The sequence below is a fragment of the Penaeus monodon genome, chromosome 18 (assembly GCF_015228065.2).
Source record: "Penaeus monodon isolate SGIC_2016 chromosome 18, NSTDA_Pmon_1, whole genome shotgun sequence".
Taxonomy (NCBI): domain Eukaryota; kingdom Metazoa; phylum Arthropoda; class Malacostraca; order Decapoda; family Penaeidae; genus Penaeus; species Penaeus monodon.
In genome coordinates, this window is record NC_051403.1 from 19005431 (window position 1) to 19023623 (window position 18193).

The following is an 18193-nucleotide window of genomic DNA, read 5'->3' on the forward strand; positions in this document are numbered from 1 at the left end:
TTTTTGCCCTTCTGTTGCCCATTTTTTATACGGCGATAAGAACATTAGTTATGATTTACCGGAAAGATATGCACATGCTGCATAGATAGGCCTACACATGCACACGGACATTTCTCTCTCTCTCACACACACACTCGCGCGACACCACGCGCGCGCGCGCTCCCGCACGACCAACACACGCACCACACCACACACCACACCACTCACACCACACACCCACACACACCACACACACCACAACAACACCACCCCACACACACCCACCACACCCCACACCCCACCACGGACAGCTCCCACTATAAATGGTCATTCTCTCAAGCTGCGGAAACAGATGTACCGAAACAGGTGCGCTCATGACACGTCGCCCCTCCCTGGCCATGGGATTTGCCCCCCCCCCTTCCCTTCCCCCTCCCCCCTCCCCCCTCGCGCCATGTGGTTTGAATTCCCTTCCTTCGCCAATGTTGTTCACATGACATTCAGTGAGTTGTCACTTCATGCTGACGAGCGCTGTCGTGTTACCTTTTCTGCTTGATAACCCCCCCCCCACCTCCTCCTTTTCCTCATCCCCCACCCCTCCCCCCGATGCAGTCTACCCGATTTCTCCCTAGTCATTGGTTTCTCCCTTCTCTTAACTTCTCCCTCTCCGTCCCTCTTCATTTCTCCCTCCTCTAAACTTCTCCCTTTCCGTTCCTCTTCATCTCGCTCTCCCTTTATTTCTCATCCTCCACGTCCTTCCCTCTCGCTCTCCCTCCCTTCCTGTCTTTCTTCCTTCCTGTCTTTCTTCCTTCCTTTCTTCGTATGCATTGTATTCACACGTTTATGTTCAATTTAGTTTGCGTCTGTTTGTATGGGTGCATGTGTGCAGTTGCGTCCGTGCATGTGTAAACGGGTGCGTATGCGAGTCCGTCTGCAGGTGTGCGTGTGTGTGTGTGTCTCCGGCCGCCAGCACTGCTATCAGGTCCCTTAATCAGGCCCTTCCCCGCCAGGTGCTCATGAGGCCGGTGATGGAGGGAGATTGTTTTCTCAGTTTCTCGGTCTCTCTTCGCTTGTCACACGCACGCGCACACGCACGCACGCACACTTGCAAGCACGCGCATGCACACACACACACACACACACACACACACACACCACCCACACACACAACCCACACACACCACCCAAAACACACCCCCACACCACACAGATGAGAGAGAATAGAGAGAGGGGGAAAAGAGAGAGAGAGAGAGAGAGAGGGGAGAGAGAAGAGAGAGAGAAGAGAGAGAGAGAGAGTGAATGAGTGAGTGAGTGAGTGAGTGAGTGTGTCTTTGTGTCTGTTTGTCTGTTTTATGCATGCAGTCTATGTGTTAATCTGTATATGTATATGGAAACCTTACACAAACTGCATAAATAGATGTGCATAATTATATGACTGCGCAGTCTTCATGTACGCACACAGATATACATGAATATCCTTAAGAATAGAAAAACTACTAATTAGAAAACAAACAAACACGCACAGATGAAACGCTAATTAGGAAACCGCATAGATACCATCCTCCCCCCCCCTACTGTTTTTGGAAGGCACCCTCCCCCCTCCTGCTCCTCCTCCTCCCTCTCTATCTCCTCTTCGTCCTCTCTCTCTCTCTCTCTCTCTCTCTCTCTCTCTCTCTCTCTCTCTCTCTCTCTCTCTCTCTCTCTCTCTCTCTTCCTCCCCCTCCTCTTCCTTCCCATTCCCCTACCTCCTCCTTCTCCTCCTTCTCTTCCTCCTCCTTCTTTTCCTTCTCTTCCTCCTCCTTCTCCTCCTCCTCCTCCTCCTCCTCCTACTCCTCCTTCCCCCCTCCCCCTCCCCCTCCCCCCTCTACACACTCGTGGATATGAAACAACGAGTAAACAAACTCTGGCTTTTCATTACCCCGGGACCGCTGTTCATTCTTTCGGGGTCAGAGGTCAGAGGTCAGCTTGGCGGGATGGTGGTGACCCCGATTTTTTTTTTTTTTTTTTTTTTTTGGGTTTTTTTGGGGGGGGGTGAGTACGTGTGATTTGGGGAGGTATTTTTTCTTAGTGTCTCTCTGCGAGTTTTATTTCTCTCTCTCTCTCTTCTCTCTCTCTCTCTCTCCCCTCTCTCTCTCCTCTCTCTCTCTCCTCTCTCTCCTCTCTCTCTCTCTCTCTCTCTCTCTCTCTCTCTCCTTCACTCACTCACTCACTCTCTCACTCACTCACGTCTCCCCCTTTCTCCCTTCCCCCTGCCTTCCCTCTGTTATTCTATTTTGTCCTCCCCCTTATTTCTTCTCTTCCCCTCGCTTTCTTTATCTCTCTCTCGACAGAAGAATAAAAAAGATGATTAAAGAAATGTCTCTCGAGATTTTTATTATGGAAAATGTATGATTATTGTTCTTTCTTTATTATTTGTTTCAACTTGCGTTTGTGTTTGTTTGTTTGTTAATTTAAGGGTTTACTTTTTCATTTATTGTTATTGTTGTTGTTGTTTTGTTGTTGCTGCTTTAGTTATTGTTACCATTATTGTTGTAATATTGTTGTTGTTATTATTATCATCATTATTATTATCTTCATTATCTATACTGTTATTATCATCATTTCTGTACCACCACCACATCCACCACCACCACACCTCCACCTCAACCTCCACCTCCTCCTCTATTATTTTCTTTTATTGTTGTTTTTCCCTTTCGTGCCCAAACGCCGAGACTAAAGGGGGTTTAATTAGAAAGAAAGGATTCCGGCTTGGGGCGGTAGAGGCGTGTAGGGGGGAGGGGGGAGAAGGAGGAGGGTGAGGGAGAGTGAGAGTGAGAGTGGAATAAGAAATGGGTGAAGATGGCGGGGAGAGGGGGATATGGGGGGAGAGGGAGAGGGAGATGGTGAGGGTATTGGGGTAAGGGTGAGGAAGGGGAGAAGGGGGGAAGAGAGGGAGGAGGGAATGGGAAATGGGTAAGGGGAATTGGAGGAGAGGGGGAGAAAGGGAGGAGGGAGGGTATTGATTCGACGGGAAAGCGTGGTGGGGATGGTCTGGAGAGGGTGGAGGGGGGGTGGAGGGGATAAGGGTGTCGCCGATTGGAGGAGGGAGAGGGGGAGAGGGAGAATAAGAAGACGGGGAGGAGGAGGAGGAGGAAGAGAAAGAGGAAGAAGGGAAGGACGGCAAAAGTTTATAAATTTAAAGATTTTGTTTCGAAGTTAGAAAGGGAGGAAGAGAAGGAGGAGAAGGAAAAGGGAAGAGAGGAGGGAAAGGAAGAGAAAGCAGAGCAAAGGAAAGGAAAGGAAAGGGAGGGTAAGGGGGGGGGGGCGGAGGCGTCTGGTCTGTTGAGGGGATTAGGAAGCGAGGGGGGAAGGGGGAGAGGGGAGAGGGGAGCTGAGGGTGACGGGTGAGAATAGATTGGCAATTTGCTTTGGGGTTTGCTGTATTATCTCCTTCGTAGGTGATTTATGTGGACGAATAGTTAGATAGGGAGATGGAGATATGTGTGTGTGTGTGTGTGTGTGTGTGTGTGTGTGTGTGTGTGTGTGTGTGTGTGTGCATGCATGCATGTGTGTCTGTGTGCGTGTCCATGTGCATGTACGTATGTATGTTCGTATGTATGTATGAGTATCCATGTGTACTTGTGTTTCGCTGGGTTATATTGCAAAGGTATATGCCCCGCGCCATTACGTGGATCAGTACAATGCGGGCGGCTTAATGTAACTATGAAGGGCAGAGGAAGCCTTTGCCCAGATGCAGAGCAGATGAGAAACAGCGTCAGTGTGTCTGCATTGGCCTGGGGCTGATTTCCATCTGATAGACGTATTCTTTTGCTTTATTTTTGCTACAGCAGAACGAGACAAATGCAATTAGGGGTGGGGGTGGGGGGGAGTAGGGAGTTCAGCCTCTTTCTCATATCCGCCCATTCCTCTTTCTGGCCCTCCTCTCTCTTTTCTTACTCTCTCTCCCTTCGTATTCGTTTTCCTCTCTCACTTCCCCCTCTCACCTTCCCCTCTACCTCCCTTATAACCTCGCACTCTTACCCTTCTCTCGTCCCTCCTATCTCCCCCTCTCCCCGCCCGAAACTTCCCCTCTTTCCCTCCCTAACCTCCCCCTCTTCCCTCTCTAACCTCCCCTCCCCCCAACCCCCACCCCCACCTCAGCCGTACGCACTGGCTTGTATTGATGTTTGCCACCTTTATCTCGCACCTTTAGCGGTCTCAGGTAGGGGTGTGCGCGCCCTCTCCGCCCCCCTCCCTCTCCCTCCATCTCCCCTCTTCCTCCCCCTCTCCCTCCCACTCCCTCCCTCGTCACCCACGTGGTTTCTGTAGGCTTGAGGTGCCGGTGCGTTATTTTTGTTTTGTTTTGCCGCCTTTGTTTCCGTGTATTTGTGTCTTGTTTGTTTGATGATCTGGATGCATTTTTAAAAATTTAATGTCTCGATTTGTATTTGTTTGTGCGTTTGTTTATTGGTGTTCGGGGGGATCTGGGGGGGGGGAGGGTTTACACATGCGCGTTCGTTTTGAGTGGAGAGACAAAATCCGTAGATACTTGCGTGCGTTGCGTGTACATGTTTCTGTCCTTCTATTTCATTATTCACGGTTTATTACACCCGCGACCTGGGCACCCGGAACCCCCTTCCCTCCCCCCCCACCCTCCACCCTCACCCCCCTCGCATCCCGGATTATGAATGGGGGAAGGGACGGTGAGTGGGGGGGGGGGGCAGACAGGGGGTTGATGTAGGCGGGTCTTTCCCTCTCTCTCTCTCTCTCTCTCTCTCTCTCTTCCTCTTCCTCTTCCTCTTCCTCTTCCTCTTCCTCTCCTCTTCCTCTCCCTCTCTCCCTCCCTCCCTCCCTCCCTCCCTCCCTCCCTCCTTCCCTCTCTCTCTTCCCTCCTTCCCTCTCTCTCTTCCCTCCTTCCCTCTCCCCTTCCTCTCTTCCCTCTTTCCCTCCCCTCGCTCGACCTGGGATGTTTACCACAGGAAATCGATCAGTGGCGGCTGCCCCCACTCCCTGTGTTCCGCCCCCTTCCCCGCCCATTCCGCTTCGGATCGTATTGATTGATGGCTCTTGTCTTTGTGGTATGATACATGCACACAGGGACGCACACACGTACATATACATGCATGTGCACATACACTTACGCTGACAGATACGCACATACACGAACATAAGCGTAAATGCAATCACGGAGGAACACACACACGCACGCACGCACACACACACACACACACACACACACACACACACACACACACATGCACACACACACACATACACATGCACACACACACACACACACACCACACACACACACACACACACACACACACACACACACACACACACTCTCTCTCTCTCTCTCTCTCTCTCTCTCTCTCTCTCTCTCTCTCTCTCTCTCTCTCTCTCTCTCTCCACTCTGCCCCAAGCCCTGGCCGAAAGGAGGCAGGAAAGTAGGTCCTCATTTTTTTTATCGCTTGTCTCATCTTCTGTCTTTTTTTTACCCCCCCCCTTCTCTTCTCTCTCTCTCTCTCTCTCCTCTCTCTCTCTCTCTCTCTCTCTCTCTCTCTCTCTCTCTCTCTCTCCTCTCTCTCTCTCTCTCTCTCTCCTCTTCTCCTCCACTCTGCCCCAAGCCCTGCCGAAAGGAGCAGGAAGTAGGTCCTCATTTTTTTATCGCTTGTCTCATCTTCTGTCTTTTTTTTACCCCCCCCTTCTCTCTCTCTCTCCTCTCTCTCTCTCTCTCCTCTCTCTCTCTCTCTCTCTCTCACAGTTTCTCCTTTTATCTGCCTTTCTCTACCTCGAAGTTATTCTCCCCCCCCTCTCTCTCTCTTTCTCTCTCCATCACCCTCATCCTCTTCTCCTCTCTCTCCCTCCCCCTCCATCTCTCCCTCTCCCTCTTCCTCTCCCCGGGCCCCCCTAATGAGAGAGTAGAGAGGAGCTTGTGAAGAACCGCCATCATTATGATCTGCCCGGGAAGGCCACCCTGCCTGCCTGTTTTGCCGGTGGTGGACCTCGCCCGGGTGGGTGGGGGCGGGAGGGGGAGGTCTGGGTGGGGGATGGGGTGGTGGGCGGGAGAGGGGTGTGGGTTAGGGGATGGGGTGGTGGGCGGGAGAGGAGGTGGGTTTGGGGATGGGGTGGTGGGTGGGAGAGGAGGTGGGTTAGGGGATGGGGTGGTGGGTGGGACGAGGGTGGATTGAGGGGGGTGTGGTGGGGTGAGGGTGGATGAGGGTTGGGGTAAAGGCGGGAGAGGGAGGAGGTAGGGGGCAGGTGCAGGACAGGGTGAGGTGGCGGGGGTGGGGGGGGGTGAACGGGGTGGGAGAGGGAGGTGGAGGGGAGGAGAAGGTAAGGATAAGGTATGGTAGGGTAAGGGGAGGAGAGGAGAGGGTAGAGGTAGGGATAGGGTAAGGGGGAGGGGAGTGAAGGGGCTGTTATGGGAAGGGGAAGGGGAAGGGTAGAGAGTGCTCCGTCTTCGTCTGGTTCGGGTCGTCTTTTTGGCAGGTGGTAGGGGTAGGTGGGGGGGCGGGGAGTCGTCTTGGGGGTCGCTGGAAGTCAGGATCGACGACATTACGCGCTGGTGGAAATCTTACGCTTTTCTTCTTCTACCTCTTCTTCTTCTTCGCTTTTCTTCTTCTACCTCTTCTTCTTCTTCTTCTTCGCTTTTCTTCTTCTACCTCTTCTTCTTCTTTCTTCTTCTTCTTCGCTTTTCTTATTCTATCTCTTCCTCTTTTGTCTTCTTCGTCGTCGTCTTCTGCTACTTTACTTCTTCTTCTTCTTCTTCTTCTTCTTCTTCTTCTTCTTCTTCTTCTTCTTCTTCTTCTTTTGTGTGTATTGGGGATGGTTTGTGGCCGTAGGTCGTAGGGTAGGAGGAGGAGAAGAGATAGAAGAAAGAAGAGGAGGGAAATCATGGGAAGAGAAGAGGAAGAAGAAAGAGGGAAAGGAAAAAGAGATAAAGTTAAAGGAGAGAAGATGAGGAAGACGAAACTGTAAAATGGTGGAGAGATAGAGAGAGAGAGAGAGAGAGAGAGAGAGAGAGAGAGAGAGAGAGAGAGAGGCAAAGGCAGGGATAGGGACAGACGGAGAGAGGGCGGGGAAAGGGGGTGGGGGGATCATAGCCCTAGGCGATGGTGGTGGTAACGACGGTACCTTTCTCCTCCCCCCTCCCCTTCCCCCCATGACCCACCCTAACCCACCACCACACCCCAGCGACCCCATGTCCCATCCCCTCCCTCCCTTCCCCCCTCCGGTTCTTCCTTCCTTCATTCCCTTCCCTACCCTCCCTCCCTCCCTCCCTCCCTCTCCTCCCCCTCCCCCCTCTCTCTCTCCTCCTCCCTTCCCCCCTCTCTCTCTCCTCCTCCCTTCACCCCCTCTCACTCTCCCTCCCTTCACCCTCACTCTCTCTCCCTCCCTTCACCCCCTCTCTCTCTCTCCTCCCCCTCCCCCCCTCTTTACCACCTTAGGGGGAATGTGTAGGGAGGAGCAGGAGGAGGTAATGGTTATGGCAAGCTCCTTGAGACCCCAAAGGCGGGGACGGGGAGGGGGAAAGGGGGGGTTGGTCCCGACCCGCATCCGATATCCAAATTTTCCCTCCGTCCTTTTTTGTTCTTATTCTCTGCCGCCTTTTCTTTTTTATCGTCAAGGCATGTCTCACTTTTTTTCCTCTTCTCTCTCTCTCACTCATTCACTCACTCACTCTCCCCTTTCCCTCCCTTCCCCCCTCCTTCCCTCCTCTCTTTCCCTCCCCCCTTCCCCCCTCCTTCCCTCCTCTCTTTCCCTCCCTGTTTTCCCTAATCCTCAAGGAAAGAAACCCAAACATTGCGCCGCCCAGGGAGACAGGGAGTGGCGACGGAGAGGGGGGGGGGGGGTTGGAGGTGCATTATCGATGCAAATGACATGGGCGGTTAACGATGGAGACCCGGTGTGCTTGCGACCAGCGCTTTATTGCGACCGATGCTCATCTGTGACCAGTGTTTGCTTGTGACCGGTGTTTGAGTTGGACCGCTGCTTGCTTGTCGCGGGTGTTTGCTTGCGACACTGCTTGATTGTGGCCTGTGCTTGCTTGCGACGGTGTTTGGTTGTGTTTGACTTGTGCTTAATTGAGACCGGTGCTCGCTTGTCGCCGGTGTTTGCTTACGGCAGTGCCTACTTGCGACCGGTGATTGCTTTCAGACGGATGAGACCCGGATTAACGTTGGTGTCGAGTGACTGCGTAGGATTAGCGCTGGATAGGATTAACGTTTGCTGTTTTGATTGCTTTTCTTTCTTTCTGTTTTCCTCTTTTTTATCGTCGATATTATTATTATTGTTGTTGTTATTGTTATTATTATCGTGGCGCTGCGGTTGTGCGATGTGGGATCGTTGGTATTGGCGTATTAAAGCGTGTTAGGTTGCATAATTTCCTTTTATTTATTTATTTATGTGCATTCCTTTTAATCGTGACTTCTTTTGCATATTGATTTCTTCTTGTGGCGGTGTAATTGTTAGCGTAGTATGTATTATTGCAAAATGTTATTTTTAAAAATTAACAAGTGAATTGGCAGTGCGGTGAAAATGATCATGAATATCTAAAAAATGGCGATCATTCTAGTATCTTCTCTAGTACGTACTCTTCTTCTACACCAAACATAATTTCCCCCCAAAAAAAAAAAAAAAAAAAGGAGGAAAATGATAAATATAATAATAAATAAGTATATAATGATAAAAAACATTTCCAATGATCTAACCTTTGCTGTTCTCTCCCCCCCAGAGCCTTTACATGGGCGCAGCTCCACGCCAGCATGCGACGTCGCTGAGCGCGGGACCTGATCGCCGAGACACCATCATTGAGGCGGGACCGAGACCGGGGCGGGTGGGCGTGGGTTCGGGCGAGGGCGTAGAAGTCAAGGGGCGTGGCGAGAGTTCCTTCCGCCCGTCGTGATGAGTCCCCTCCGGCGGGTGAAGCTGACGGAGCTCAACGCCCACCTGGTGTGCGTGCTGTGCTCCGGCTACTTCGTCGACGCCACCACCATCATCGAGTGCCTCCACACCTTCTGCAAGACGTGCATCGTGCGCTACCTGCACACCTCCTCCTTCTGCCCCATCTGCGATGTGCAGGTCAGGACGCGGAGTTTCTACTGATAACTTTTTTTCTTTTAACCTTTTTTCTGTTATTTTTTTTTTATATGATGTTTATTTTCATTGCTTCCTGGATTTATATTTTTATCGTAATATATTTTTATGTGTATGTATGTGTATGCATGTGTGTGTGTCTTCTGTAGTAAGTTCACAGTACACACACACACAAACGTCCACACATCCATACATACATACCATACACACACAGCAACATCCCAGTTTTCTCCGTGGTATCTAACGCCTCTCCTTTCCTCCACCTCCTCCTCCCCCGCCTCCTGCAGGTACACAAGACGAAGCCCCTGCTGTCCCTTCGCGAGGACCGAACGCTGCAGGACGTGGTGTTCAAGCTGGTGCCGGGCCTGTTCCACTCGGAGACGCGGCGGCGCCACCACTTCTACAAGGAGCATCCTGAGGCCGGTGAGTGACGGCGTGGGTCGGTGGGAGCTTCAGGTCGTCGGTGGGTCGGTGGGTTGGTCAGTGGGAGGCTTAGGTCGTCGGTGGGTGGGAGGATGGGTGGGTGGGTTTGTGGGTTGGTGGGAGATTGAGGTCGTCGGGTGGGTGTGTGTGTGGGAGGCATGGAAGTTTAGGGCGTCAGGGGGAGGTTTAAGTCGTAGGTGGGCGGGTCGGTGGAGGGAGGTTTAGGTCGTCCATTGGGTGGGTGGGAGGGTTTGGGTGGGTGAGTCGGTGGGTAGGTTGGAGTTTTAGGGCGTCGAGTGGGTGGGTGGGTGGGAGAGAGGTTTAGGGCGTCGGTGGGCAGGTGGGTGGGTCAGTGCATTTTGCTGGGGCTTGGTATTTGTCCTGGGATATAGGTTGGGTTTTTGTTTATTTAAGTAGTAATGGTAATATGTAATAGAAGTTGTAGTAATAGAAATCGTAATAATTGTGGTAATACTGGTAGTATCAGTAGAAGTAATAGTACTAGAGGTAGTATTGATAGTAACTGCAATAATAGAAATGGCATTAGAGCCAGCCGAAGGTGGCATCCGTAGTGGCATCTCTCGCCCTGACGCCTGACTCACTTTTGTCTGTCTCCCGGCCCCGCAGGCGGCGACCGGACGGAGCAGAGCCTTCGCGAGCGGCGCCACTTCTTCCACGTGGACGACCAGATCTCACTGTCGCTGGAGTACCTCCCGTCGCCGCCCCCGTCGTCCTCCGCCACCCACGCTCAGGTGCAGGCCCACGTGCAGGCGCTGAAGCCCCCCCTCAAACTCAGCAATGGGCAGCACCTCAAGCCCGTCGCTAAGCAGGAAGCTGGAGGGGGAGGAGGGAGCGTGGAGCAGCAGCAACAGGAGGAGGAGAAGAGCCAGGCCATAGCGCTGGTGGAGGACAAGGAGTTGGTGAAGGAAGGGCTGGTCAAGAAGGAGGAGGAAGAAACGGACGATAAAGAAGGTGTTAATGGGAAGGTAAGGAAAAGCCCCCTTTTTTTGAGTGTATTGATATTGCGATTGGATTTGATGTGTGTTTGTTGGTATGTTGGTGCTTGCTTGTGCCTGCCCACGCCCCCCCCCCCCTCTCTCTCTCCCCCGTCTCTCTTCATCTACTCGTCTCTTCTCTATCTCTCATCGTCTCCTCTCTTTCGTCTTCGCTCTCTCTCTCTCGTCTGTTGTCTCTGCTTCTCTCTCTCTCTCTTTTCTCTCTCTCATCTCTCTCTCTCTCTCTCTCTTCTCTCTCTCTCTCCTCTCCTCTCTCCTCTCTCTCGTCTCTCGCTCTCTCTCTCTCTCTCTCTCTCTCTCTCTCTCCCATCTCTCTCTCTCTCCCATCTTCTCTCCTCTCTCGCCCATCTCTCTCTCTCGCCATCTCTCTCTCCCTCTCTCTCTCTCTCTCTCTCTCTCTCCTCCCTCTCTCTCTCTATCTCTCTCTCCCTCTCTCTCTCTCTCTCTCTCTCTCTCTCTCTCTCTCTCTCTCCTCTTCTCTCTCTCTTTTCTCTTTGCCTCTGCCTCTGTCTGCGGCCGCAGTATTCTCTACAAATTTGGCGAGGTTCTTCAGGTTCCCGCGGCGTGGCGAGGTTGAGGAGGCGGAGGCAGCGGGGGGGGGGGGGCGATCAAGGATTCAGCTCACATATTGCGTGGCTTTATTGCACGCAATAAAACCAAGGGAAACTCTCGGCGCTGGTTTGAGGCGACAGGCAACTTAGCGATTTGTTTATGATAATGTGTGTATGTGTGTGTATGGGGTGGGGTTGGGGGTAGGGGGCTTTCGGGCTCTCTGTCTCTGTCTCTCTCTGTCTCTGTCTCTCTGTCTCTCTCTCTCTCTCTCTCTCTCTCTCTCTCTCTCTCTCTCTCTCTCTCTCTCTCTCTCTCTCTCTCTCTCTCTCTCTCTCTCTCTCTCTCTCTCCTCTCTCTTTTTGCGCATTGTGCTTCGCCGCTGTTTTTCGAGAGCCTGTCCTCCTCCTCCTCCTCTTCTCTATCTTGCTCCCTCTTTCGCTCTTTTGTCTGTCTCTCTTTCCCCTTGTTTTCTGAAGTTCCGTATGCAAGGAGAAAAGCAGATAATTAGACACTTATGAAAATCCCAAATCCCTCCATCCTTCCCTCCCTCCCTCCCCCTTCATCCCTCCCCCTTCATCCCACAATTGGCACATCGCAGAATAGACTTTGGTTTTGCGTGCTAATGAGGGGTACAATTTGGTTTTATTATTTTTTTCCGCGTCTTCTGTATTCCTTTACCCTCTCCCTGTCTCCTATTTCTCTTCCTTTTTTCCCTCCTCATCTTCTTCTTCCTTCTCTTCCATATGCTCCTCGTCTTTCTCCTCTCCTCTTTCCCTTCTCCCTCTTCCTCCACTTGCATCTCTTCCATTTTTACCCTACCCTCCTCCCACTCATTTCCCTCTCCTTTCTCCTCGTTTCATTCCTTTCCGTCCCTCTTGTTTTTTCTTCCTTTCTCATTCTCCGCTGTTCCTCCCTCCCCTCCACTCTTCCTCCCTCCGTCCCTCCTTCTCCTTCCTCGCATCCCCTCCTGCTCTTCCTCCACCCCTCCCTCCCCTTCCCCCTCTCCTCCTTCCCTCCTTCTTCCCTCCTCCTTAGACGTTAATCAGCGAGCGTCATTATCGTCCTCCTGATCCCCTTTTCGCCTGGCATCGTCCGCCACGCTCTCCCTCACCGTGTCCCCTCTCTTCCCCTCGCAGGCGGTGCACAAGCGGTACCTGCGGTGCCCGGCGGCGGTGCAGGTGTCGCACTTGGAGAAGTTCATCCGCCTCAAGTACAGCCTTCTGCCCACCACGCACAGGGTGAGTGTCCGACAAGATCTTGGCTCCGATTCTTTTTTTTTTGGGTGAAAAGTTGAGTTTGTGTTTATTTCCGCGATTCGTTTGTGTATTTGTTTACTGATAGTTTTGCTTTTGCGTCTGTGTAGGTCGACATCATGCACGGCGAGGACTGCCTGATGGGCGAGCTGACGCTGCTCGACGTGGTGTACATGTACAAGTGGACGGAGGACGCGCCGCTGCGGCTCCTCTACACGGTCACGGCCATCCCGCAGTCCCGCAAGCGGCCCAGGATCAATGGCACGCGGGCCATCACCGCCGCCGACTCGGAAGCGCCGTTGCCGAAGCTTCCCCGGACGCAGGCGCCGCAGGAGGTGAGCCAGACCCCACCCGCCGGCTCCTCCGTCATGCAGGTCCCCGCGAAGCCGCCCTGCGTCCAGGAGCAGGGCGGCGACGAGCCCATGGAGACCGAGGCGGACGTGAAGGAGGTGCCAAAGACGGACGCCGAGAAGAAGGCGGTCGCGGCGCCGAGCTGCGCGCCTGCGAGCGTGAGCGCCGCGACGCCACCACAGCAGGTGACGGTCGTCGCCACCACGTCCTCCGCCGCCAAGCCACAGGCCGCCCAGGTGGTCGGCGCCGCCCTCACGTCGGCGCCCGTGGCGTCTCGGGGCCGCCCGGCTGTCACCACCACCACGCCGGCCACCACCACTCCCAGGGTGGCCCTGCCGCACCCCCCGAAGGCCCTGCACGCCGCGTCCAGTGCCTCGCCTGGCGCCGCCCCCGTGCCCGCCGTCGCCAGTGCCGGGCTCAACACCACGACCGCCGCCTCCCCCGGCGCCGCGGCCCCCGTGCCCGGGCGAGCGCAGGCCGCCCGCCCCCTCGTCAACGGCATCGCCGACGCCGCTACCAAGCCGCAGCCGCCGCCGGCCCAGCCCAACAAGGTGCCGCAGCCCATCATCCCGACGCGGCCGCGGCTCGGGCGGCCGCCCAACGCCTCCCGCATCGCGGCGGTCAACATGAAGCCGCCCGGCCCGAGGCTGGGCGAGGCGCGGCACCCCCGCCCCCCCGCGCCGAGCGCCAAGATGGTGCCACAGCCGCCGGCGGGCGCCGGCAGGGGCAGCCCCACCGTGTCCGCCAGCCTCAGCGTCCAGAGCCGCCTGATCAGCATCAGCGGCCCGCCCGTCCGGCCCCACACGGCCAAGGTGTCCGTCAAGCGCCCCGGCGACGGCAGGGCGAGCGAGGCCGGCGCCGCCCCGCAGGAGGGCCCGGCGACCGCCCCCCCGCCGCCACCCACCACCTCCGCCGCCACTGCCACCACGACGGCGGCGCAGAGCTTCCCTCCGGCGGCTACGCAGAGACTCCCTGGCAGCGGCATGGCGCCCCAGCGGCCTCAAGGTGCTCTCGGCGGCCCTCGCCCCGTGGGCCCCGCTGCCGCCCCCGCGCAGCGCCCGGGAGCGCCCGGCACTCCGCGTCCCGCGCTGGCCGGCGTGCCGCGGCCCCCGACGACCGCCTCCGCTCCGCGCACAGCCGCCCCTGCGGCGCAGCGGCCTTCGGGGCCGTCCGCCCTTCGCCCGGGCACGCCTGCCGCACAGCGCCCTCCCGGTGGCGCTGTGGCCCCGCGCCCCGGCACCCCCGGAGCCCAGCGGCCCTCGGGCATGCCACCTTCCCCCGCAGGCGCGGCCGCGCCCACGCGCCCCGGTGCCCCCGCCGCGCAGCGACCGCCAGCCAGCGGCCCGCGGCCCGCAGGCGCGTCGCCCGCACAGCGCCCTCAGGGGCACGTGGCCTCACCCGGAGCGCAGCGGCCGCAGGGCGTTTCCCCGGGCATGGCTACCATGCAGCGTCCTGCCTCCGCCGCGGTGCGCCCCTCCGGCACGCCCGTGTCCACCAAGACGCCCAATGGCACCGTCCACCCGCGGCCGCCGCCCCCGTCGTCGGGCGCGCAGACGCAGCGCTCGCACGTGGCGCAGGGCGCTACCAGACTCGCGGACGGCAGCGGGTCCCAGCGCCCGGCCGCCCCTGCGGCCTCCCCGCGTCCCGCCACGCCCAAGACGCCCTCGCACGACGGCTCGGCGCCCTCCCCGCAGCCGCCCGCCACGCCGCCGGCCTCACGCTCCACGCCCTCGCCCAGGACGCTGCCCGGCGCCGCGATGTCGTTCGCCAGCACCGTCACCGCGTCGCCCGCGACCTCCACCTGCGCGCCTCAGCTGCAGGCTAAAGCCGGCCCGCCCACCTCCGTCAGCAGCGGCAGCAAGCAGGGCATGGGCCGCCCCCCTGCCTCCAACGCCCAGGCCCGCACCCCGCACCCCGCCACCCACCCCAGTGCCAAAACCCCGCCCAACAAGACACCACAGCAGTCCCCAGCGGGCGTGAAAGGCTCGCCCAAGTCGCCCGGGCGAGGGCGCGGGGGCGGCGCGGGGTCGCCCACCATCCTGAGCATCGCTCAAAACTTGGCCAAGCAGCAGCAGCAACAACAACAATTACAACAGCAACAGCAGCAGCAACAGCAACAACAACAACAACAACAACAACAACAACAACAACAACAACAACAACAACAACAACAACAACAACAACAACAACAGATGCAGCAGCGCAGCTCGACGCCCACCACGCCCACCAGCACCATGCTCACCCCCGTCAGCACCGTGGGCGTCCCGAGCAGCCAGGTGAACAGCCAGCAGGCGTACGGCGCTGCCGCGGCGCCCGGGGGAAACATGTACCCCGGCAGCGTGGGCGGCGGGTTCATGTCCCCGGCGCTGGCGGCGGCGGCGTACATGGCGTCGGCGTACGGCGACCCGTCGACGCTGAACGACGTAGCGGCCATGACCAATCTGATCACGCTGAGCCAGGCGGCCGCCCGCATCCGCGAGTTCAACCTGGCCAACATGGTTTCGGAGACGCTGCCGCGGCCGCTGGAGCCCACGCCCATCGACCTGTCGCCCACGTCGAAGGCCGCGCCGCAGACGCCGCTCACCAACGGGCGCGCGCACAAGACCACCGCCCACTCGGGTTCGGGCACCAAGAGCACGTCGCTCATCACCAAGTCGCCTTCATCCAAAACCAGCCGCGTCAGCGCCGTCGCCAGCCCCGCCGCGCCCACGATCTCGTCCCCCACGCCCGAGGTCACCATCACCAAGCTCCCCAGCACGTCCGGCGGCGCCACCAGCAGCAGCTCGTCCACGCCCGCGTCCGCCGCGCCAGGGAAGGGCGTCTCCGTGCCCGGCCTGGTCAAGCTGGGCGGCGGCAACACCAACACCGTGTCCATCACCAAGCGGCCGGCCTCCAGCAGCCGCATCGTGGCCAAGTCCCCCGCCAACGCCTCCGTCAGGCAGATCCCGAACCCGTCCTTCGTGCGCCACCAGTCCGAGGCGAGGAACAACAACAACCACCCCAAGACGGCCTCCTCCGCCGCCGCCACCTCCTCGGCCTCCTTCGTCAAGGCTGGAATCAACTCGTCCAAGGCGTACACGATGGGCAAGCAGGTCGGCCCGGGGGCGGGCAAGCAGGGCGGCCATGGGACGGGCAACTCGCCCCTGAAGGACATGGGCCCCCTGCCGGACACGTCGTCGTCCATCCTGAAGATGGAGCACCTGACGCGGTCGCTGGCCGCCGCGCCCGCCTCCGCCGCCCCCTCGGCCAGGCTCTTCGACTCGAGATAGGGAAGGGCGGCGCTAGAGTTTTACAGAAGGTGCGAGGAGGAATAGCGAGTGATAACCGGTGGACGAAGAGAGGATGGGAAGGGGGCGGGGAGACTGCGCGTTTGTGGCCAGTGCCAGCCCGCCCGTGCCCTTGGGCGCAGAGTCGACTTATGCAACGATAGAAACACAGAGCGCGAGTGCCTGCATGTAGCCCTATGAACGTTGTTACGCGAAAGAGCGCATGGCGGTGTTCCGGCAAGAGTGCGGAGCGAATGCAAAGAGAAAGAAAGGTGAATTCTTATCCCGTCTTGGACTTTATCACCAAGGCCTCAGATTCAGTGCCACATCCCAGTGCCTTCCTCATGCAGCGAGTGATGTCGAATGGACCTTCGTGCGGGACTAACACAATACGAATTACTACTACGTTTACTCTATATCCAAAACTCTTTACGTGATCTACTAACGGAGTAGTGAGAGGACCCTGTATACTCTTTTTTTTTTCTTTGAATTCGTGCAAGGAAAGTGATGTGGATTTATGGTGTTGTTGGAGAAACGGAGAAAGGAGACGGAAATTTGTGTTTGTAGGAAATTACCCACTAAGAATTGGTATTTATTATCATTTATGTTTTATTATCTTGTAGAAAAGGAGAGTTGGTGATAATTATGCCACACCACGCTAAAGGTTTCTAACACAGACAGACGTGTGGTGAGGTGTGGCGACGAAGAAATAAGAAAAAGTTGATTCATTTTAAATGTGAAATGTGTGTGATAAAAGTAGACAAAAGGAATGGAACACAAAGTTCAGAGAAAAAAAGAAAGAAAAGAAAAAAAAAAGATATTTGAAGAAAGAAAGAAGGGGAAAAATTTTACCTATCGAGATTTAAGGTAGATGATGATATCTTCCCAAAATTTGTGAAACACTCCGACACATATCTGAGAAAATGCTGTGAAAAAAAACAACCTTAAAGAAACTAAATTCTTTGCGCTCATGCATATCATTATCATCAGTTTACGTTGGAGCCAAAAAGGATAGTCACGTTTTTATTTATTTTCTTTTTTTCTACTTCTTCTGTTTCTAGAAGTTAACAAACTATGGAGTGCGCTGTTGAAGTAGCACAGAAAGATTAAATTTATATATATATATATTTTTCACTTTGATTTAAAGGCAAATGTGATTGATAACAACCCCCCACCCCCAACCCCGATCCTCCTTCCTCTCACAGACCCACGCATGTAAAACACATTGTTTTTAAGTCGTGTGTCCAACCAGTAAACAAATACAAACAATATAAACCTGTATCTTAAGTTATAGAGAAAGGCTTTATGAGCTGGATCCTCAGGTGAGATTATAAATTGGATCCACAAGTTACTTTGTAGATTGGATCCTCTATTGATCTATAAATTGGGTCCTCAGGTGGTTTATAGATTAGCCCCCCAAGTGGCTTTATAAAATGGGCCCTCAAGTGATTTTATAGATTGGGCCCCCAAGTGACTTTACAAAATGGGCCCTCAAGTGACTTTACAAACTGGACCTTCAAGTGGCTTTATAAATTGGGGCCCCCCAAGTGATTTTATAAATTGGGCCTCACAGATGACCAGTTCGGTGTTCCTTAGTCAATATTCTCCCCCCTCTTTTTTGTATAATAGATTTCCAGATGCCTTCTTAACTGGGGGTCTTAATTGTCTGTAAATAGATATGCTGTATATGTGTTTTGGTTAGACTTTTTTTTGGGTGAATTTGAGGGGGGTAGGGGATGAGATTTACGAAATGGGTGTTTGAGGAGCGTTAAAGGGGGAAAGAAACCAAATATTATTGTATATATGGAGGGATTTGTAGATAATTTTAATAAAATACACGAATTATAGTACATTCTTGTTTTTTGTTGACCTTTCCTTTTTACAAATTTGTGTTGAATAATTGATAATTGATATGCATATAAGGAAGACTGGAAATTATAAATCCGAAACATAAAGAAAATTAGTTTATTTTAACGTTTATTTTTTATATGACTGTGTAAAACATGATAGTACTAATAATAATTCCATTACTGATGGTAGTAATGATGGTACTGAGCATGTGTTGTAATAAAAATAAACATTATAAGAATATTATTATGAAGATTATAAATAGATCTATTTAAAATGAAATTATAATATTTAAAATGATAAAACTACAAAATAACAAGAGTTGCTAAAACGATAAAGGTAAATTATACTACATTGCCTAACGAAAAAAAAAATCCAACGTAGACAGAATTATGAAGGCCTGAGGTTAGGTAAACAAGGGTGAAAG

At 54.5% G+C, this 18193-nt stretch overlaps 2 protein-coding genes across 2 annotated transcripts in view; both read left to right on the forward strand.

Annotated features, from left to right (window-relative positions):
- Positions 1 to 13536, forward strand: part of LOC119584659 (polycomb group protein Psc-like) — a gene marked incomplete at its 3' end in the record, with an annotated part of 84469 nt that extends 70933 nt beyond the window's left edge. The window contains exons 2-6 of the mRNA XM_037933335.1: positions 8696 to 9042; positions 9345 to 9480; positions 10108 to 10466; positions 12185 to 12286; positions 12412 to 13536. Coding sequence (XP_037789263.1) covers positions 8866 to 9042; positions 9345 to 9480; positions 10108 to 10466; positions 12185 to 12286; positions 12412 to 13536 — 1899 coding nt within the window. The remainder of the gene's footprint in view (positions 1 to 8695; positions 9043 to 9344; positions 9481 to 10107; positions 10467 to 12184; positions 12287 to 12411) is intronic.
- Positions 13537 to 13561: 25 nt separating this feature from the next.
- On the forward strand, positions 13562 to 17770 carry LOC119584313 (translation initiation factor IF-2-like). The gene has a single exon (XM_037932858.1). The coding sequence runs from the start codon at positions 13636 to 13638 to the stop codon at positions 15919 to 15921; it is 2286 nt and encodes a 761-aa protein (XP_037788786.1). The 5' UTR covers positions 13562 to 13635; the 3' UTR covers positions 15922 to 17770.
- The last annotated feature ends 423 nt before the right edge of the window (positions 17771 to 18193 follow it).